We start from the raw sequence: 23,896 nt of genomic DNA on the forward strand, positions 1-23,896 counted from the left end.
CACAGCCTTCAGTATGGATTACACCTCAACATAAAACAAAAATCCTCACAACTGAACCAATAAGCAATATCATGATAAATGGAGAAAAAACTGAAGTTGTCAAGGATTTCATTTTACTTGGCTCCACAATCCATGGAAGCAGCAGTCAAGAAATCAAAGGATGCATTGCATTGGGCAAATCTGCTGCAAAGACTTCTTTCAAGCATTGAAAAGAAAAGATGTCACTTTGAGGACTAAGGTGCTCCCGACCCAAGCCATGATATTTTCAATCAACTCATATGCACGCAACAGCTGGACAATGAATAAGGAAGACTGAAGAAGAACTGATGCCTTTGAATTACAGTGTTAGCAAAGAATGTTCAATACACCATAGACTGCCAGAAGAACAAACAGGTCTGTCTTGGAAGAAGTACAGCCAGAGTGCTCCTTAGAAGTGAGGATGGTGAGACTTCGTCTCACATACTTGGACACGTTTAACAGGAGGGACCAGTCCCTGGAGAAGGACATCATGCTGGGTAAGGTAGAGGGTCAGCAAAAAAGAGGAAGACCCTCAAACAGATGGACTGACATAGTGGCTGCAACAGTGGGCTTAAACATATCAATCAATGATTATGACGATGGCGCAGGACCGGGCAGTGTCTCATTCCGTTATACATGAGGTTGCTATCAGTTGGAACTGACTCGATGGCACCTAACAACAGCAATATCCAGTTGCACCATTTGGTGAGAAGATCTTTCTTTCTCCCACTGAATTATCTTGGCACCCTTATCAAAAATCAATTGACCATAAACGTAAGGGTTTATTTCTGAACTCGATTCTATTACATTGATCTATATCCTTAGCCTTATGCCAGTATCACAATATCATGATTATTCCACCCAGGCATTCCAAATACATAGTAGGCACTCAATAAATATCTGTTGAATGAATGAATGGAAGGAAGAAAGAAATCTGAAGGCTTTACTTCTCTTTAATTTTTTATATAGAAATTTTCAAACATACACAAAAGTAGACAACAGCAAAATGAACCCTCATGTACCCATGACCCACCTAAAGGCTCTTCTAACCTGAAATAAGTTTTAGTGGATACCAGCATCTCAGTTTGGCTTTCAACAATAACTATATTCTTGGAAAACTGGGAATTTATATTATCCAGAGTTTGTACCAAACAGCATCTCTTAGAGCCTCCTACAAGTTATAGAGAAACAATTTTAGGAATTAGATCAAGTGTAGGCTGAGGGGTAAATCAGTATGCAATGAATTCCTGAGACATATCTGTGACAGGACAACACTAAAGAACTACATGTATGTTTCTATATCAAGAACCTGATTGCTCTCTTTCGCCATTTATTTTCTCCACTTACATTTTAACAAAGTCATACTTTTAAAGAGGAGCCTGTGTGACTACACAAAATTAGAGAGAACCTCACTCTTGTTAGATGAGACAAATTCCTGGGGCAGAGATTTCCTCTGATTAACCTTTATAAACACAGCATCTGACATAATAAATGTACATTAAATGAAGTTCCTAATTATGTAAAAGTGATACAAGTGAGTTGTCAGTACAAAACAGATGCACTAGGTCTCCAATTTCCTAAACAGAAATAAATCTGAAAAGGAAATTTTCAAAAGGATTTTTAAACTTGTCCAGTCAAAGGCAGCATAACTAGCTGGAAAAAAAATCAAATTAGAAGCAAGAACACTTGGGTTTCAGTGTCTTAACTCATTAAGTGGGGTGACCTTATACCAGTCATTTGCTTCCTCTAGGCTCTAGCTTCCTCACTGGTAAAAAGACAGTTTGAAATCGATGGTCTCCAAAGATGCTATGTAACTTTAAAGTACTTATGTTCTATTCTAGATCCACAATACATATACCTTTTGAAGATGCTTATTAGCTTCCACTTTCTTTGCTGAATCATTTTCTCTATAAGTTACTTTAAAGGAGTAATACATTGAGTAGGATTTAATACCAAGACATCATACCTAATTTAGTGAACAGGTAGTACTCCCCATTTCTTTAGAAGTGCCAAATTTTTCACATGGGGCTACTAAAGTACTGCCGGAATCCTCTGTGTAATTTACACTCAGCCAGATGACTTTGTGCTTATTAGTAGAGAAAAGGCAATTCTGGCCACATATTTACCTAGTAAACTCCCAGGGTATCACTTGTGTTTGAAAAAGTTTCTTAAGTAGCTCTAAGCCAACTCTTATCTCTTTCCTAGCTGGCCCCGTAAAATGTACTCTTTTAGACTTTGTTCTAAGATTTTACCTTTGTTTAAAAGTACTAGTAGTAGTAAAGTCATGCTCTGATGCTTTTTAAAGTAAGGAAACCAAAAGAAATGAGGACTAGTCATGCGTGCCTTCCCTTGGTGCTCCTGTCTGATAAAATTTCACGATCTTGCATTTAAAATGTGGCTTTGGGCTCCCGCTCTGTGTAGCCTCTACAATGTAATCAGTGCCAATACTGATGTCACATTTGGGTCTGAACATTTGCCAGATAAACAATCACAGCACTATCACTGGAAATTGTCTTAAAGAGGTAGCAGAAAAACTGCCATGTCTCAAATAAAATTCTTATACATGGTCACAAAATAATCTTGTAATTATTAATACTGGAGTTTGGAAATTGGTTTTGGTTTGGGTTTGTTTTTTTTTTTTAACATCTAAGCCTAAGTGATTACTTCTCTGCTATATCTTCAATCATAATTTCATTTTTTTATTTCATATATACTTTATGCATATATCTATTCTAAAATCATTACAAAGGTCTACTTGTAATAAGTTGTATCAAACTTTTAAGAACCGCTATCCAGATCCCAAATGATAACAACATTTTAAAGTAAAATTAAAAATAAAATACTGTTCTGAACAGAAGGCATCTGTTTTCTAATAACTTATTAAAAGGAGCAGGTTCAAATAAAACTTTAAAATATGTTATTAACCATCAGCTGAACTACTGGAAAAATATGAACCAACAGTAAGAATATTGTACTGTCATTAACTATAGGGACAGCTTGAGACAGCTCTTACTCATACTAAGATCTAAATGCATTACAGTTAAAGCCACCAGATCAACTGTCCATATTCATCACTCAACAATTTAATTAAGGTAAACCATCTTGTCACAAAGCTTGCCTCTTCTCTAGTTCTCAACATTATCAATTTTTAATAGTTCACTAAATTAGTAATTACTTGTTTATGGCATTATCAAATGTATAGGATACCAAAGTCCAGCTATGTGACAAGGTCAGTTATAGATATGTCCTGATGGCAAATGAGAGAAGAAATTTAACCCATCAAAGTGGTCATCAGAGGAGCAAACCCTATTGTGCCTTTCTCTGGACACTCCTGGTTAGATTCAAAGTGACAGGACAAACCAGATCAAAACCAAACAGAGCTAGAAGCAACATACAAAATCCTAATGAACTCTTAGAAATCCAGGCATCGATCAGTCAATATCTAAGCTCAATTAGTCCTTCCAGAACAAAACATCTCATGAGAGGACAAGAAACTAGTTTGAGGTCTCAGATATACTCCTGAAAAGAAAAAAAAAGTCACTTGATAGAGCTTACTGCTAAGCGCAGTCATAGCACAGAGTAGGGGTCTAGAGAGGATTAAATAAAAGATGTATGATGTCAGGTACCTATCTACCTAGTCCAGGAGCCAACACATAACTAGTGTTGCACACGTGTTAGTCCTTCCCCAATTCTTTAAAAACTCAGGCTTATCAAAGATCCTCTGATGATTTAAGAAAGCAAACAAAACAAAAACCTTACAAAAATGGTGATACAGACAACACATCTAAAACAACTCAACGTTAAAAAGTAGCCAATAGGGAGCATGAAAATGGAAAAATAGATGCTGAAAACATTTCTGAATGGCTCACTCTTTATGGCCATTTACAACTTTCATTATTTTCTAAGATTGTCTTCAGGGATGAGCTTTGACAGGAAATAGGCCAAATGCAAACTAATTCCATTTGGGAATAAAACTCTGCAATGCTTTCAGCAGGTGAAGGGTTCCTTTCATAAAGCTCTCACTCACCACTGGGTATACTTCAAGCTTTCAGCAATTCTAGTTTCCAAACAAACCAGTAGCAAAACTACAAAGCTAATTTTTTTCATTAGAATTGTTAAGTAATAGGAGTTCAATATATCATTTGCCTTCTAAGAAAAAAAAAGAATTACTTTCTAAGATGCATATTTCTTCCAATTCAAAGAAAATGAAGCTTATTTACTTAAAAACTGAAAACTGTAATACTACAGTGAAGTCTTTTTATGGCTCAAGAATGAAGTATTTAAGAAATAAAGGTATGATGGAAAGAATAAGCCTTGGTCTAAGAAGTCTTAAGGTCAAGTATTAATGTTGCCATTTACTATACGACCTTCAGGAAGTTACCTGACTTCTCAGGGACTCAGGTGCTTGTAATGTTCTTTTCAGCTCCAAAAATGACATGATTATTTATGATAACTTATACACTTCAGTGCCCCCCTCCGTATACACATACATACATATACACATACATTTACAGACATACATACATGCATCTTTATTAAGAAGAGAATGAAAGTGAGTGTTTGTATGTGTGCATGCATACACAAGTATGCATGCATGCGCTGGGTGTATGTTGGGTGTTTTGACCCCAGGGCATCATTCTCCATAGTTAGGGCATTTACACAGCCTTATGATACATGAATTAACCCAAGTAAGCCTTTAAAGCCAATGAAACATTCAATGTAGCTATAAATCTCTTCCTTACAAAGCATGGACCAAAAGAGTCTGGCTTCAAGTATGTTTTTTTTTAAAAAAAAGCTAAATGTATTATAGTCACCATCCAGCTCTTCCATATGACCACATTAAAACACACACACACACACACACACACACACACACACACACGAAAACTCACAGGCCCAACGTAATACACTGTACCTTCGGAATACAACACTTAGCTCAGGCTTACTACCCTGACAAATAAAGGAAAGCACTTTATGAAGCCAATTTAATTGCGAGGTGACAGAAAACATACAGCCATTCTGTTTAGCCTTATCACTGAATTGGCTTCAGCTCCAATCTCTGGCAAATCCCACTCAACGGAAGAAATTAACCAGGTCAGCAGAACAGGTGCTTCGTTGTGTCTGTCAAGGGTCTGGCACCACCACAATTACTTGCACACAATGAAGCAATAATCTTTACAGATCATCTCTCCCAAGAAGCATATTGGGGAGGGGAAGGAAAACTGAAGAGAGGCGGGGGAAAATGGGAAGAAGAGGAATAGGAGGCAGAGAGAAAAGGCAAGAAAAGAAAATGAATGTGCAGCTGCCTTGCAGCTCAGCAGATGTCGGGCTGTGATGTACGAGGCTAGGATAAGCTGTCGCAGCCTGCTGCCAGAGTGGTAAGTGATTAAAGCCCGCACAGTTCTAAGCACCATATTTAGAATCTGCAGGGTTTCAAGACTTGCACCCATTCCTTGCTGTGCTGCCAGATGTTGGCAACTGGTCCAGTTCCTACTGACTGTGCACGGATGGCAGCAGTTGGTACGGCAGCAAAGCAATCTGGAATGCTTCCGGAGATGCTGTACATTAAGTGTCACCCATCATTCACCTTTACAGAAGGCTGAAACAACTCCAATTTGCTGCCACTTCCCTCTTGGGAAACAGCCAAGATAAAGTTGTGCCTGGCAGCCCCATTTGTTTCACTCAGGTGTTTCGGCTGCCTTGCTGACCTCTATTAGTTTAAGTTTTAATTTAGATTAACCCCAGCACCCCAATTAACCAGCAAGGGGAAAAGCTAAGATGTGACTAGTCATAACTCTGAAATCAGAATTTATCGAAGTTAAAATTATTAATTGGGATGAAGGGCCAATCAAGTAATGCTATTTCTTTTTAAACAGACCTTCAGGCACAGAAAAAAAAAGTCTTTCAGATTAAGGACTGCCAGTGGAAGCAACTTCTCCCTAGTAATCTGAGTTTATTTTATTAAGCCTATTTAATTTATGATGCACTTTCCATTGAGCAATGTACACTTCAATTAATGGGACTGGAACATTTCTGATAGTCTCCCATGATCTCATACAATTATACAGTATTAATATCCCATACCAGGTACTTCCCTACACACTCCAGAATAAAACACAGTTCCCTACTCATCTGACAAATGAATATAGTAAGAGGAGAAAAGGAAAAAAGAATCGGGACCTCTGACTGGGAACACCTGAGGCCACACCAATCCTCTTTCCTACACCCTCTCATCATTACTCTTAAGACTCATTTATGGCAATAATTTTATTCAATATTATAGAGTGAACAGAAAGACTAATAAAAAGTCCCTTTCTCTTTTTTAGGGCAAAACCAGAGGTAGCCCCAATATAGAATCATTTGTTCTACTGGTTTTACAATGTAATTTTCCTAAGAAGTTCATTTCTTTCATACTCTATACATACAGTATAGCTGTTGTGGCTAACCTTCAACAAATAGTTGCAAATTCTTTGACAAAAGTTCCTAACACACTAAAAATTTAGCAGAGAAAAAAATTATCTTGATAAACAATAGCTCAACGAAAACTGATAGATCACTGCTGAACAGCATCCTAGACCCTCCACTGAGCTAGAAAAGGTAGAGCCTAAAGCACATTTCATTAAGAAGTATAACTTATCAAGAGACTGAGGATCACAGGAAATTATTTTAGTTCTTTAGAATAGTCCATATGGATAGTCTACCTTAGCAGTCATCAGCACCATTACAAGCAGCAGTATGCCAGCAGATAACACGAGCATGTCAGGGAAAGAACTGGGGAGACAGTTGTGAAGAGATACTGGGAACTACACCATATTTCAATTTCTACTGATTCTGTCTTCAAAGCACTACCCTATTACTATAATCAACAGTAGTAGATACTCTCCATACATACTTAAAGGATTTGAACAGGCAGAAAAAGACATTAGAGACAAGAGACTTAACAGGTGATAGAACCAGAAGTGTAATTCAAGAACTCTGGGATCCCAGTCCTTTACCTCTATATCTCATTCTAATAGTAATGAGATACGAAACTAAATAACTAACAAAAAGTCCCCTATTAACAGCTAAGAAAGAATAAACCCAACTCAAAGTGAAGACTAGTTTTATAGATAATTTACACTCAGCAACAACTAACGAAGTAGCTATAGCTGCTTTCATTTCAAAAGGAAAAAACATAAAACAGAAGAAAAGCACTACATCCAGAACTACACAGTAAGTCGTACACAGGTGTTCTAACTGAACACAGGAGTTGGAACTCTGTCTGATTCTATCCTCCATCCAGAGTAAGCTACCTGTTGGTTCAGAGAACTCTATAAGGTGTTTTAAAATGCTAAAATCTGATTTGTAACAAAAGGAAAGAGTGTAAAAATCACACCTGGTGGTAAAAGTCATCATCATCAAAGATTTCTTCATCCAAGTCCTTCAGGTGAGCATTGGCAGGGGCCTGAGGAAGGATCTCCTATATCAACAGGAAGAAAAAAAGGTCAAGTTCCAATGAGGTTACGAAAGTAATGTAGCTACTATAAATAATGTGTATAATGGCCAAACATTGTTTTCCTTAAGATATAAAGAGCTCTTAAAATTAAAAAACAAACACAGTCCAGTCGGAAAATGGGCAAAAACATTAATAGGCAGTTGACAGGAAAAAAAAAAAACAGTCAACAATCTTATGAAAATACATTTAACCTCACTCTAACTAAATACATGCAAATTAAAATGAGAAGGTACCATTTTTCACCTGAAAGACTAGCAACACTTAGTATTGAAGAACACAGCTACTAGGAGTGGAAATTAACCAGCCTTTTTAGAGGCAATTTGACAACATCTATCAGGATTTAAAATGTATACACTCGTTGATCTAACATTTCCACTTCAAGAAACTGATCCATATAGTCATAAAAATACACATCTAAATGTTTAATGTAGTGCTATTTATAAAACTGGAGACAACATAAATATCTACTGTTTGAATGAATTATAGTATACATGCATATAATGGAATTCTCTGCAGTCATGAGGAAAAATGATGTAAATCTCCATGTAATATGAAGAAGTATCCAGGATGTATTAAATTAAAAAAGCAAGTTGTGATTTTTGTATGTAGTTGTAATATTGTTTATATATTCATATACACACTCATCCATCCCATTAATAAAGAAAAAAAAAGGACAACCATATTTATATGTGTGTGCATGTTGTGTGTGTGTTGTTACATGCACAAAAAATACCCAAAACCCTGTTATAAACTATCAACAGTGGTTAAATCTGAGGAGTAGAATTTTTGGATAAAGAGAATTTTACTTTTCATTTTAAATTCTTCTGAACTTAAAAATGTATTAAGTATATATTTCTTCCGTAATTAAAAAATAAAAATGAAAATATTTCCTTTAGACAAAAGAATTTGATTATTCCAATTCTAGATTGGATCTAAACGTCCAAGAAAAAGCTTGAGATATGCATTTTCTCCAATACTGATATTCCTATTTAGCTTTAAAACTAAATTTAAAAAATTGGATTATGAATGCTTCCATTAACATATCAAACTCAAAATTAAGAGACTATTACACATAATAGCTAATAATAGCTCCTTTTTGTTTTTTACTTTCTCCTCCCACATACTCTCAGTTTCTCTCAACGATTCAGTAATGTGCTTTTTTCTCTTTCTTTCACTAACTTCTTACACCAAGAGTAATACCTACAAGAAGACGATCAGATTTTTCAGTTAATTAGCCTCCGAGAAACTGGTCCCCATAATCACCCTGCATCATAGGATTCTTACCGGTTGTCCTGGCAAACTCTCAGGCACAGGCTCAGCTGTCGGTTCAGGTCTGCCAAGAACTCGGTAGACAGAGCGCTTGGTCTGTGTCCTTCGAAGTAATCTTTCTTTGTCCATCAGAATATGATCGATCTGAGTCAAGATTGAGCGTTCAAAGGCACCAAAACCCTGCAACAACATTAACCAGTGTCAGATAATGCAGAAAGTCAGTGCTGAAGGCAGCCACACTGGTTTCTCTATCTTTCTGCATCAGCAGAGAAACAGACAATCCTCTTTTCAGAACAGACTTTGTTAAAGACTGAGTTTGTGAGTGGCTGTAATTGGTCTCAGAGAAAAAAAAAAATTAGTTTTAACAAGCAGGTCATATCGCTTTTCCATACCTAGGTTAGCTTCTGCTCCTTTAATAAACAATTTTTTAAAAAATTCATTTCTTTAAAGTATTTTGTATTTTCAGCCCTTGAACACTAAAAAAGCCACAATCTCTAGAATGAAATGTTCTTTCTAATAAAGTTAAAATCCCAAGTCTGAATGGTATAAACCCTCCAGTGGTAGAGAGTTCAAAATTTACTATAGAAATTACATTATGACGTTATCCATATAAATGAGCTGTTGTTCCAACTTCCTAAAACTGTTTCAGGTTGTCACAACCTATCACACACACGCACGCGCACGCGCACACACTTGCCTTCCCCAGTTTTCCAGAAGCCAGCTTGGTTTTGTCATGCCACTTCTGAAGTGTGCGGTTCCTGTAGACGGTAAAGTCAGCAAAGCGCTTTGCCATGAAGCTAGGATAGTCATCCGTCTCCAGTTTCCTCTTTGGTGGGGCTCTTCTCCGCTGCTTCTCCTCAACCAGTTCATCATCTTCACTAGAAATCTCCTCCTCACTAGAAAACCAATAAGAACACTAAGTCCAATGTAAAGAAATACTACCAAATAAAAAAGCTAGGCTCCCATGTAGTGGAGAATATTTAGGCCTTGCCTATTCTGTCTACGGAGCCCTGGTGGCGCAGTAGTAAAGAGCTCTGCTGCTAACCAAGAGGGTCAGCAGTTCAAATCCACCAGCCGCTCCTTGGAAACCCCATGCGGCAGTTCTACTCTGTCCTGTAGGGTCACTATGAGTCGGAATCAACTCCACAGCATGGATTTGGTTTTGGTTACTCTGTCTAGATTTTAAATAATACCACAGATATGAGGAGAGCTTTTTTGTTGTTTGTTTGAAAAGAATGTTCATGAAATCAATCAAAACCTCATGTAATTTTTCAAATAAATATAAAAAGAACTAGTTTTCATATATACATGTAATTTTTAAAAGGTAAGCACAAACCATAAAAATAAATGAGGTTTAAAAACATTATTAGAAATGTGTATGAACCAGGCCTGCCCTGTTACAGGAGGGTCTTTAAAAATTAAACACATAATCATACTTCTATGACCTTAATCCCCAAATCAATAAGGAAAATGTGTCTCTCTAACCAACTACTCAGGAAAGCTGAATAAATGTTAGTTGAGCCAAATGAAGAGAAGCTGAATGTGAAGGAAACTCAGAGGCAGGCAACACAATGGACACTGAACTGCAATATATGCAACTGCCATGAGAATGTAATATAATCTCCAATTATACAGCCCATTGCACTCACTAAATTACTGACTCCAACACACAGTAGGTGCTTAATAAATGTAAGCCTCCTTTATTTTTCCCTCTAACTAGTTCGGTAGAAATGGATAAAGCAAAGGACAAGCTCATGGGGAAAAAGCAAGCAGGTATCTGATATAATAGGCTCAAACAGAGGGGGAAAACCTTCATTAAATGTGATAATTTCAGAAAAGAAAAAGGTTTAGTTTGCTGTTCTTTCCAGAATTTCTTCCACCCTTTAAGATAACTGCCTCCTCCTTCATTAAAGAGATTACATGGTATGGGTAACAAAAGTGCTTAATAAACATTAATTAAGCATTAATATTAAAAATGTGCTTTTATCTATTAATTTCCATAGATCTAGAGAGAAGGCAAGTCTTTTGCTTAAGTCCACAAAGAGAATCCAGGCAAAACTGAGCATAAAAATCCAAAATCCAGTTCCCAATTTATGTGCCATCCTGGCCACCAGTTAAATGTAAGAGGCTCTTTCTATTTTATTAAGTCTGATGTCAGTCTGGAAAGGACTTAGCTTTCTTTTCCATAAATGATCAGAAAGGGTCCAGATGAATATTACCTATAAGCAACTCCATAGTTCCATTCCTTCCTTACCTTTCTGCTTTGGGCTTTGTGCCATCTACTAGGTATCTAGTGTCTGGGTACTGGAAAAGCAACTCTTCCTGAAGATCCACCAATGACCTCAACAATGCTTTCAGTGCCTTGTGACCTGGGAAATAAAGCACAGAGAAGTGATATTATCTACAATTCTTCAAAGTAGATGATTTCTATACCTCATGACTCCTGAATAGTTCTAGCTGAGAGGGAGAAGGGAGGGCGCAGGGTACACAGGGACTAAATACAGAATTCCTAATTGGAAATAGTAACACTGCCTACCTCATAGGGTTGTGAGGAGTACCCAAGATAACATACATAAGATGCTTAGAAAAGTGTCTGCAAATAGTGAGAATTCAATAAATTGTCAGTTCTTAAAATTTATTAATTTTGACAAAATCTTTTCCTGCCTGTCATCATAACCAATCATTTATTCCTTTGGTGTTAAAGTATTTTTCTACAGGTTACTCACTGACCTCTTAGATTTTCCCTGTCTCAGTCACCTCCTTAGGCAATTCCTCTTCCTCTCCTAAAGAGCACAGCTTAATCCTGGGACCCCTACCACCACCGCCACCCCCACCCCCCTCCTCAGGAGATGTCTCATTTGTCTCTGGTTTGAGCTGCCACATCATTCATTCACCTCTCAGCACACATCCTTATGGAACACCCTGTTCACATATGAAAATCCAAGGTAATGACACTGTTCGCAGGTATGTACTCTTGAGTTGTGTATTAAAAATCCATACATTGAGAGTATGTTCTCACTTGGTTCTCCTCATAGCCAATAGGATAGATACATTTGTAATATAGCTGGTTGGGCTTAAATGTATGGTTTATGGCTAAGAACTTTCAGAGTGAAGACTGGCCCTCTGATAACTGAACTTACCTTCTCTATCAGCAAAATCCACTAAAGGGGCTAACTAGACACTGATAATCAGCATTTATTTATGTATTGATGGCATGCAGATGTCTCTATTATGAAAATTTCACATTTCCAGCAACTGCCAGAAAAATCTTCACATGAATACTGCATCATTCCGGCATACATGTCAGAAACAAAACTTTTTTCTTCTCACCTAATATTTCTCCCTATTCTGAATTCTCTTCTTTGCTTGATGTGTTTTCATGGAAGAGCACTGAAATTTGATGTCCTTATTCTATAAATTTAATCAGTTGCTAAATCCTGTATTTTCCATTCTTAATGTCAATAATTGTCCATTTATCTGTAGCCATGCCTCTATCATTCCTTCCCTTTTTCCCTTAAGCAAGTGAAATCTTCGCACAAGTATCCCTACTTTCATTCAACAATCCCTTTTATTTAACATTCTACACTAACTTCAGACCATACAAACTTCAGTTTAAACAATTTTTATGATTCTTATTCCTTCTTTTCTGCTTCTACCCTGTGCAGTGTGAGTAGCCTCTTCACTATTTTACATCCCCATCTATTTCATCAATGAGACACCAGTAATGAGATGAACCTGTTGCCATCGAATTGATTTCGACTCACAGCGACCATACAGGACACAGTAGAACTGTCCCATAGGGTTTCCAAGGCTGTAATCTTTACAAAAGCAGATTGCTACATCTTTTTCCTCACGGAGCAGCTGGTAAGTTCGAACCAACAACCTTTCAGTTAGCAGGCGAGTGCTTAACCACTGTGTGACCAGGGCTGTGTATCATACTATAGCATTATATTTCAGCATAGGCTAAGAGCTAACCTACCTGGGAAAGCCTTCTCAAACTGGCCATAAGAACTCAATGACCCAGTAACAACTGTGCATTCCTTCAAATGGTCTGCATATAAGACTACATGAATACAACTTCCCTGTTTAAAATAACAGGTAAGACCCTTGATCACACTTTCTGGATTCTGTACTCTAGTCGTTTTTTATAATCACTGCATATCCATATGCGCTGGAAGGATTTGCAATACATGAATATTACCGGAAAAATCTAAAGTGCCTTGTGTTTCAAATCAAGATTCTCAACCTGTTGCTCTTAATCTTAAGAAAAAAAAACAACTTTCTACCAAAAACGTAGATAAAAAGTGATGTTCAGCAGAGAGAGCAAGCAGCTGGTTGGATGTTCATGGGGAATCAGGGGCGGAGGGGAGGAGTGTGCTGTCGCAGAATGGGGTGAGCGGTTGGGGTCTCATAACAATGTATGTTAAAAAAAAAAAATTCTGTATGGGAGACTAATTGAAATGTAAACTTCATTTAATTACATCAATTAAAAAAAAGTGATATTCATGAAGAATAGTATACAATCATTTTTCTGTCTGTCAGCTTTTGGGTATAAATAAGATGAAAAACAGGCAAGGAAAAAAGAATAAAGATACAACAATTTTAAATGCAAGAATTATTTAGTCTGTGTGTAAAAAGAACAATGCAAAATTATGCAAATACATGGAAAAGTTAAAAAGGAATCAGGAGAGCAAAGAATACAAATGATAACTATAAAAGTGTAAGTTACTACAAATGTTCAATTGTGAAAACAGCTGAGAATTGCTAACAGATAACCCACAGAAGCTATGGTTCTGAAGGGTATGTTGTACGAAAAGCCTTAAAAAGAAAATAGAAAAGATACTAATACTTGGAAGGAAGCCCATGAAAATACAGCACTCTCATCCAAATTCTGTATTAAGTGTTAACCAATGTTTTTACCTTCTTTTCTAGAAATAATTACATTTTAAGAAACAGATTCCATGTTCTCCAAAGTGAAATCGCGAATCAATTTTGCATTTGCAAAGTAGTTTTGAAATTCCCAAGATTAGAGTATGATAAATAATCATTACCATTCAAGTTCATATCTGCACAGAAAAAAAGCATCTATCAATCCTTCAAATTTGAGCCTGGTCAAGAAGAACAGGAAAAGCAAGTACCTGTCCTTTACTTCCTCTAGGTACCATGCATCCACGATCTAAAATAGGAAATCAAGAACCACACAGGGAAGACGCCACAAAGCAGTTTATAACGTTTATAGCTGCTTGCTCCCAACAAGCAAGTCATAATTTGACTCTAACATGTAACATAACCAAGAATTATGAAAACATCCAACGAAAGACTACAACTTTTAAGGACTACTTTCAAGTAGCTATACCAGCCCTTTTATTTTGTTCAAGTCAGTTTTAAAAAAATCCATTGCAGATGTATTAGACAGCATATCAATCCAACAAGAAAGCTGAGAGCCAATATCAGTAAATCAAAGTGTGCCTTTCTGTTAATACTCTCCCATATGTTCTCATTTTATAAACCCCTTCACCCAGTCAGAAAGTAGCCATGAAGTATTTAAGCTCCATTCAGGGATAGTACCACCATGCATCAAAGTGTCAAGAGACCTACCAGAGATGAAATCTGCAATTCTGTGCTTCTAACCACCAAAACAAGAAGAAAAAATGTTTATCAAAGTAAATGTCTTCAGTGGCCCAACACATGAACAACTTTCTGTAGAAGACAGAACGCAATGCTAATTTCTTTGTAATACTTGGGCCACATTTCCTTCCAGTAAACCGTAAGAGACAATAGGAAATCCTTTGCTGGAGGTGTCAGGCCTCGGCAAAGCCACAGCTGGCAAGACTAAGGAAAGACTCTTCCTGGAGGTTCAAATCAAACAGTGAGTTCTTCTCCCCAGCAAAAAGAAACCTCTTTGTTATCTATAGAGAGCTGAATTTCATTTGTTCAATCCTATGAATAATAAAGAGATGGAATCAACAGTTTCTAATTCACCTCTAATTTTTTTCCCAATTATTGTAAAATAGTTAAGAGTTAAGAAAAGCAGCAAAGATGCATATACTTTCTTCTCTCTCCCTCTTGGCACCTGGCCACAAAACAAAAGGATATATGTTTATTTTGTCTACATGGTCCATTTCCAGAGGCCCTTCCCTTAAGAAGAGATTAAGAAGGACATATGCCACACTGTATTACCAAGAGCCAACCTAAGCATCTGGCCACCAGCTTTAGGAATAATTTTCTGAGTACAGAGTAAATGAAAAGAGTACTTTACTAAGGGTCAGGAACCCTGTATTCTAAATGACACAATCACTAACTAGTCATGTTATGCTGGGTGGACCAATTTAATTTCATTGAGTCTCAATTTGCTTATCTATAAGATGTAGATAATCCTTTGCTTGCTCATCTCACAGAATTAAGGTGAAAAATAATGTGTTATTGTATATTAAGGTATTTTGAAAAGCAAAAAATGCTATAGAACGAGAAGGTATATTACTATGAAAAAAGCATCATCTTCCACATAGTAAAAGTCTTCTAAGCTCTGCTTGTACTGATCTACAATGCTAGGATTGGACTAGTATTCACAGATTCCTTTATTAAGTATTCATTTACATGCTACCCATACGCAAGCATTCTATATATAAAATGTCACCAATCTAAAAACCATTTCTACCTAACAGCTTTTATTTTTTTTCCTGATTCATCTAGGCTGTCCAACATAAACAAAATTGTAGGCAGAGAATAAGTTTGGACACAGGCACACAGTTCATTAATAAGATTATAAACCAACAATAAAATTTCTGGCAACAGGATGGAAAGAGAATGGGAAGACTAAATGTATAAAGTAAAATAAAGCTTATCAGTTCAAAAATATCTATAGCTATTTTTAAATAAATATGCACACATACAAATTATTTATATACAAGTATGCATAAATTCCCACATTCCCGTTAACCCAGATAAATACACTGAACTGGAATGCACAGATTACAAGAGATTTTTTTTCTCCTTCAAAAGTAACTCTAGAACTAGAGCTAAACTACAGGTCAAAATGACACACAATATGTTGGCCTGAGAACAATACTTTTCATTCAAATCCACACAAGCCTGCCACTTGCACTAGTCATCCCTGGCAATTAATCCCCCAAGAAAGACGTTTGATTAAATCTTTTCAAGCAAATCCTTTGCTTTGCTTTTGTTAGTTCACTTCTTGTCAACATCTATTAAAATATGCCTTTAATTCTCCCACAATCTTAAAAAACACCGATTCCACTGTCTTCAACTTTAATCAACTGTATGGCCGGCATTTTTCATTTCATAATAATGTGCTGCTTGGAATTCAAGAGGCAGGCTCAGCATCAATCATCTGGTAAGAATTTTTCCACTGCAATAAATATGCAAATGAGGAGAGCCAGTCAGTCGTATTTCAGGCCCGACTTGCTAGTGTTTTAAAAAAGACACAAATTTATTAATTGCCGGTGGCCAGAGGAATCCTATTACTTTGGGCATTGATTACAAAGCTGCGTGAGTGATTATTGTGCAACTCGCAGGCTACCCAGGCATGAGGAAAAATTATTAAAGCAAGGCAGAGATTATCAACTCAGAATAACAATAAGCCTTAACATTTAGGCCCTAACTTCTTCAACAAAGAATTACGTGAAGGCTCCACTGTATCATAATTCCAAATTCTGTCAGTATTACTGTTTGGGCTTGTTCTATATTCCCCAAGCAGAATGGCATTACCAGTGAGAAAGAATACTGCAGGTTACAAATTCCTTAACACCAACCATTTGGACGAGTATCTATCATTTCCAATGTATGTCCTACTAGAATTTTTACATATACCTATGTGTATACATATATACAGGTGTGTGTGTATATACATGTATACATATATTTACATAATTAGACAAATGGGCATGCTATTATGAGAACTGTGGCTTCAAAGCAGAGCACAGGGACTTAGATTCTAAAATCACGAAGGCTAAGCCAAGAGCAAGGAGCCCTGGTGGCACACTGGTTAAGCCCTTGGCTGCTAACTGAAAAACTGGCGGTTCAAACCCCCCAGCCACTACTTGGGAGAAAGATGTGGCAGTCTGCTTCCATAAAGATTATAACTTTGGAAACTCTGTGGGGCAGTTCTACTCTGCCCTATATGGTCGCTATGAGTTGGAATCAGCTTGACGGCAGTGGGTTTGGGGTTTTTTTTAAGCCCAAAGCAGACCTGGGTTTTCACACCTCAGGATGGCACCACAGTAGAAGGAGCTCAATCTATGGAGGAGTCTACAGAGAAAACAGTTTCAGAGGCTAATTCTGAATGCAAAGTGTTTGTGTGAGAAACATTCAACCTAAGACATATTAAATCAAGGAAGAAAGAGGACTCAGTGGACAAAACTTCTTTTTTTCTCTTAAGAGAATGATGTGGGGAATTGGGGGAGTAAGTGAAAGTTGAAATAAGGGAGAGATGAAGAGACATATAAAATATATATTGGGTGAGCTCCCTCACAGAAAGAAACAACAAGAAAAAATCCTTAACATTTTACATTACTGCCACACTAAGTAACATGACAGTGCGCGTTTGAGTTCTGTGGAAGGACATCCCACTCAAGCTGTAATTTCTGACCAGGCTTGAATTTATAAGGAAGGGAAACGAACTGTAGAATTTCGTAGGTTTCCCTGAGTACTCTCTCAAATATCTTGATGAAGTGTGTCAATAAATCCTTAAAAAGCCCTACAGGACATAGCAATCTAACTGATCAATGTACTTCCTGAAACCCACTACAGTTACCTTCTACTTCACAGTTGCTAGAAAACCTTCATTACTCCTGAGTACTTTTCCTAAAAAGGGAAATTTACTTTTTCCCCTTTAAACAGAAAGAATAAATGCCCAGAATATAAGGACAAGGTACTTAAAATCCAAGTTTATTTACAAGTAATTGCTTAAACTGTTCACAGGGAGAGTGGGGACACTCATTTTTACTTGATACGCTTTTGAACTGTTGGAATATTTTATAAGCATATATTACTTTTATAATTTAAAAATTATTAAAATTCAAAGTAAACATTAAAGTAAGGAAGCTTATTAAAAATAACATTAGAACCACAATCCAAGTCATGCTCTCTGTTTTACATAAAATAAAGTCTAACCCTTTCTTATTATAAGGCCTTTAAATAAATAGCCTCTCTGGTGGTGAAACTGTCCCTAATCAAATGTCCAAATTCTCTTTATAGTACTGGAAACACCTCCTCTGAAAAGCTTTCTGAAATGGGGATTCCCATGCGGAATTAATCACTTCCCTCTCAATATTATTTGTATCATTGCTACAACATTTATCATATTGCACCGTGAGTCTGATTTCACTATGTTGTAAGCTGCTTGTGGGGCAAAGACCTCATCCTATCTGTCACTCCAACATCCAACATGTCACCTGGGCCATAAAAGGTATTCTACAAATATTTTAATTTCAGAAAGATGGTGCCTAAATCACATGGCAGAACATCTGTTGACACTATCCTTTCCAAATCTAAATGTTGGAAAGCAAACAAAATGTGGACTACGTATTTGCTAACTTTAATATCAACTACATATCCTCAACAAACTGACCTTTTTTTGCAGAAGTAATCAAACTTGACATTTTCCTTATTATAACAACCATAAGATGTATGGGCTACTCTTAACAGTCTCAAAACCATTTTACCAGATTTAGAAATTTACAAACATAAATAAAATTAAATAGTTTTTATTAAGGACATTACAATGCATTCTCACAAAGACTTACTTTAGTAATTATCACCACGTAACAGATGGATAAACTGAGGCTCAGAAGATAAAAGAATTGTTTTGTGTTTCTTTTAATATTAGTAAGATTAAACATTTGTTTATTCACCAGTTCAAAATGAAATACTTAGAGAGATTGTGTTCATTTAAAAACACATTAGGAAAAGCAGGAGAAATTAGAGGATGACTGACAAAGTTTGAAAGCTTTATGCTCTAAAAGCTGTTTATCCATCTGAGAAACCTTATCATGAACTTCTTCAGGGCAGGGATTGTGCACTATTCACCTTGGCATGCTTGGTGTTTGGCAAATAGCAGACACTATTTTGCTGAATTAACTGAATAAAAATGGTTTCCTAATATTTTTCTTGGCATATACTTTTTATACGTGCACTTGAAGTCTTCAAACACTAACTGTATGTACAGTACTAGTATTGATTCACATAACCCTTTCAAGGGGAGGGATACAAATACTGTGGTCATAGAGCTATAGCCTAAGAAAAGATTGTACTATCACTATTAAGATTAATAGTTAATACTTAACTAAGGACCTATTAAGCGCCAGACACTAACTTAAGTGCTATGTACGTATTAATTCATGTAAATCCTCACAACAATCCTTGGAGGTAGGTACTGTTATTATATAACCATTTTACAGATGAAGAAAATGAAATATACTACTACAAACTTAAGGAAAAAAAGCATTTTCCACTTTCTAGATCAGTGCACCCTTGTGGATTATACAGCAAAACTATCTGGAAAACAAAGTGCAATGAAATTTTCAATTACTTATAAATGACAAACTGTCCTCCCCAGTACTACCACAGGATAAAAAACACTAGTGAGGCTATGTTAAAATATTATGTCCAAATTTGGTTCCCACATTTGAGAACACAAAGTGAAGAAACTAAAAAAAAGTCCAAATCATATGGATAGAAAGTAGGTCTAATAAGACAAGATAAAGAAACATTTTTTGCTTAATCTGAAGAAGAGAATGTTTAGAAATGGATTAACAGCCTCCAAAATTCAAACGACCATATATATCAGAAAAGATGCTTAGCCTTACTAAACAAAAAAAATTATATACGTATATACCTATATATATACACATATATGTAAACAATGTGATATTTTTCTGATAATGCCTGATGCTGGCAAGAATGTGAGGAAATGGCACTCTCCATACACAGATAAGAGATTAATCAGCACAACATATATCCGGAAAGCAATCTGGTAAAATGCATCAAAGATCTACATAACAAACCTCCTGATTCTATTATTCTACTTCTAGGAATTAATCCTAAGGAAGCAATCAGATAAGAAAGCAAAGGGGTAGGTACAAAAACATAATTTCCAGCATTGTTTATAATTGGTAAAAACTGCAAACATCTTAAGTGCTCATTTTTAAATGACTAGTTAAATTACTTTTAGTTCAGCCAGAAAACTTTCTGGCAGCCGTTGAAAAGAATAAGTATGAATGGAACTTGGTTTGAATAAACCAACTATAAAATACTTTGGGGAGCAACTAAAGTAATCTGAACATGGAGTGGATATATTAGATGATACTAAACCCATTAACCTGTTGCCATCAAGCCAATTTCGAGTCATAGCTAACCTACAGGACAGAGCAGAACTGCCCCATAGGGTTTCCAAGGAGCCACTGATGGATTTGAACTGTCGACCTTTTGGTTAGCAGCTGAGCTCTTAACCACTACACCACCAGGGCTCCAGATGATACAAAGGAAGTATTAATTTGGTTAGGTGTGATGGTATTGCAGTTATATAACAAACATCCTCATTTTCTACAGACATATACAGGAGTATTTAGAGGTAAAATGGCATGATGATTGTAATACACTTTAAAATACTTCAGCAAAAAGAAAAAAAGAGAACAAATATGGCAAAATATTTTTTTTAAAGAAAGAAAAGGTAGATTTTTATGAACTTACATGGGAAAATGTAAAGTATGATCTCATTTGTGGTTTATAAAAGGTTTAGACGTACATAAAGTATCTGAAAGGATATATACCAAACTGTTAAAAACGGTTATCTCTGGAAAGCACCATTAAGAGCAAGGAAAAGCGGACTCTGACTATCTATGTTATATATTTTGGAAACCCTGGTGGTGTGCTGATTAAGCACTACAGCTGCTAACCAAAATGTCGGCAGTTCGAATCCACCAGGTGCTCCTTGGAAACCCTATGGGGAAGTTCTACTCTGTCCTATAGGGTCGCTATGAGTCAGAATCGGCTCAAAGGCAACAGGTTTGGTTTTTTTTTTTTTTTTTGGTTATACATATTTCAGTGCAGTTTGGGGAGAGGTGAAACCAGTACTGTTTGGAAAACATATACGTATATTTTTTTTACTACACACAAGCTTTACTTTTATGACTTTTTTAAAAGGTAATCAAGATTAAATAAAGATTTCCAAGAATACAAAGAGGTGTTCGAAGGTAGATATAATTCTCCCTGTCAACAGAAAATCAAACAAGAAGAAACAAATTAAAATAAAAGCAGCATCCATCCCTAGAGCCAGTTTAAAATTTTCCCTACTTGATTTACAAAAGAAATACCAAGGACCCATAAATGTAAGGGGGGAAAAGAACGTTTACCCTCATTAAACATTAGGAAATGTAAATTAAAAAAAAAGAAGTTAAAATAAGCAGATATCATTTTCCACCTACCAAAGTGACACAGCTGAAACAAAATTATAATGGCCAGTGTTGACAAGGACAAGGCAAACCGACCTTCATATAAAGAAGGTGAGTAAACTGAGATAATTTTTCTGGACGGCATCTTGGTGATACAGATCAAAAGCTTTAAGATTGTGCATGTCCTTAGAAAATACTACACTAATTCCACTTCTAGAATTGCATTTTACACAACAAATCAATTATGTGTGTGAGTAAAGATTTAGTAACAATGATGTTTACTGCATTATTTACAAAAATGAAAAACTGGAAACAATCCAAATGTCCAACAATAGAAAACTGGTTAAACTATCCATATGATGAAAAGTCTATATGCTGCCATTAAAAATGATGTTGTAGAACAATATTTAACGACATGGAAAAATATTCATGATCTGTTAAGTAGAAAAAAATCAGATTGTAAAACAGAATATAGAATATGGTCTCATTTTGTTCTAACTACACACCCATGGTGGGGGCGGGAGGGACTAGGAAAGATACATGTCAAAATATTAAAAGTACTTAACTCTAGCTGCTAAGATTAGGGATGACTATTTCCTTACTTATGCTTGGCAATTTTCTAAATTTTATACAATCAATATGGATTACACTTATGATAAGGAAAAAACCCACCTATTTATCTATTTTCTTATCACTTAAAAAAAACTTACCTGCTTGTAAGAGGAACTAGATGGGCTGATCTCCCAAGAGCCCTTCTAGTTCTATTTCTGAAATAACTATGTGGAAGAAACATCATCTTTAGAAAAACTGAAGGACACATCTACAGTCACACTTTAATCCTGTGTCCTACAACAAATTCATCTCCATGTTTCACCTGCCTTCATTTCCTTAAGCTTTGGCACATATTCCATTTCTGTATTCCCTGTACTTTCTTTAAAAAAAAAGCAACAATAAAAAACAAAACCCTCGATAACAAAGTTAAACTAAACTATATGCATAGTTGGAGCCCTGGTGGCACAGTGATTAAAAGCTCAGCTGCTAAACCAAAAGGTCAGTAGTTCAAATCCACCAGCTGCTCTTTGGAAACCCTACGGGGCAGTTCTACTGTGTCCTATAGGATCACTATGAGTCAGAATTGACTCAACAGCAACAGATTTGGGTTTTTTTTTTGTTTTATATGCACAGTGATTGGACAATGTGGCAAAGAGCAGAGGCTGTGAAACCGAGCAGATCTCAGTTTCTTTACCGGCTTTGCCTCTAACCAACTGTGTGACCTTAAGCAAGTTACTCAGCCTAAGACTTGATTTCATCATATGTACAACAGTTTTCAGCACCTATTTCACAGGCTGCTGTGAGAATTAAAGGAGACATCTATAAAGAACTTAATACGGTACATGGGGAGTAGCACACAATTAACAAATGGGAGACATTTTTATTATTATTAGAGAATGCTGGCATCTAACATTGTTCTTGCACAATAAAAATACCAAGATGGAAGTAAACTGATAATCTCTATTCTCAAAATTCCATCACTGATTTCTTTTCACTCATGTTCTCACAGCTCATGACTCTTACTTAGGACACCAAAAATGCCTTCTAATTACTTGAGTTAGAATGTTTGTCTCTGCCCCTCCCAAACCCTCACCACTTTTGATGTTCATGTAGCATGTATTATGCAGCATCTTCAGGGTGAAAGAATCTTTAGGACTGTCTAAACAGCTTCTCTATCTGTAGAAATTTTCCTTGTATGAAACAGTATAAATAGTTAGTAAAAAGTCTTCTCAAAATACTAGCATTTTAGATTCTGCCAGAGTCAAATTTACTCAACTGCCCTAAGAAAAATAGGATCAGGTAGATCTAAGACTAAACACCAAGCAAAACAATCGATATTCTAAGAAAACATTAAAAATTACCAGAGAACTCAAGCTAAAGTCAAGTGTAGCCCAAGTACAACAAATTTTCAAACAGGTCATATATGCAAACTTATCTGCAGACAAATTATAAATATAATAATTACATAGTGGTTAAGCACTAGGCTGCTAACCATAAGGTCAGCGGTCAGAACCTACCAGAGGCTCCATGGGAGAAAAGACCCTGTGATTTGCTCCTGTAAAGATTACAGCCTAGGAAACCCTATGGAACAGTTTTACTCTGTCCTACAGGGTCGCTGTAAGTCGTAATCAACTCAACAGCACACAACAACAATACTATAATAATCAAGATATAATTACATCTTAAAGGTACCATGATTTTCTCTAAGATAATTTATGAGTAACATTATAGCCTATGTATTTTTTCTTGCTCCCCTCTCCCCCCTAAAATGTAGTAGAATAGTACATATAGTGGAAAAAATATATATATATATATACACACACACACATATTAAAATGTTTGGAACAATATAGCCCAAATTGCTAGCTACGTTTTCTCCGAGAGGTACGTGTAGGGATCTGGGAAAGCAGGAGGGCTGCTTTTACTTTTTCCTTTATATATATCTGCTATACTGTTTACTTTTTTTTTTTTTTTTTAACAGTGAAGATGTAGTCTTATAGATCTAGTCCCATAAAATCCCCAGCAAGTTTCACAAATATCCCAGAAAAAATGTCTCCACTCTTGGAAAATGCTTTACAGCTTCTTATGGTATCTTCAGAGACAGACTAGCTACTAATAGGAAAATACAGTATGAGTAGGTAAGCATTAGCCA

The 23,896-nt window shown here is 36.2% G+C and overlaps 1 protein-coding gene across 1 annotated transcript in view; it reads right to left on the minus strand.

Annotated features, from left to right (window-relative positions):
- AATF (apoptosis antagonizing transcription factor) overlaps positions 1 to 23,896 on the minus strand; it is a 111,239-nt gene that overhangs the window by 62,671 nt on the left and 24,672 nt on the right. The window contains exons 5-8 of the mRNA XM_023732670.1: positions 11,037 to 11,151; positions 9,480 to 9,678; positions 8,798 to 8,962; positions 7,394 to 7,477 (exon numbers count right to left, since the gene is read on the minus strand). Of these exons, the coding sequence (XP_023588438.1) occupies positions 7,394 to 7,477; positions 8,798 to 8,962; positions 9,480 to 9,678; positions 11,037 to 11,151 (563 nt within the window). The remainder of the gene's footprint in view (positions 1 to 7,393; positions 7,478 to 8,797; positions 8,963 to 9,479; positions 9,679 to 11,036; positions 11,152 to 23,896) is intronic.

This window comes from Trichechus manatus, unplaced genomic scaffold (genome assembly GCF_000243295.1).
Source record: "Trichechus manatus latirostris isolate Lorelei unplaced genomic scaffold, TriManLat1.0 scaffold00054, whole genome shotgun sequence".
NCBI lineage: Eukaryota > Metazoa > Chordata > Mammalia > Sirenia > Trichechidae > Trichechus > Trichechus manatus.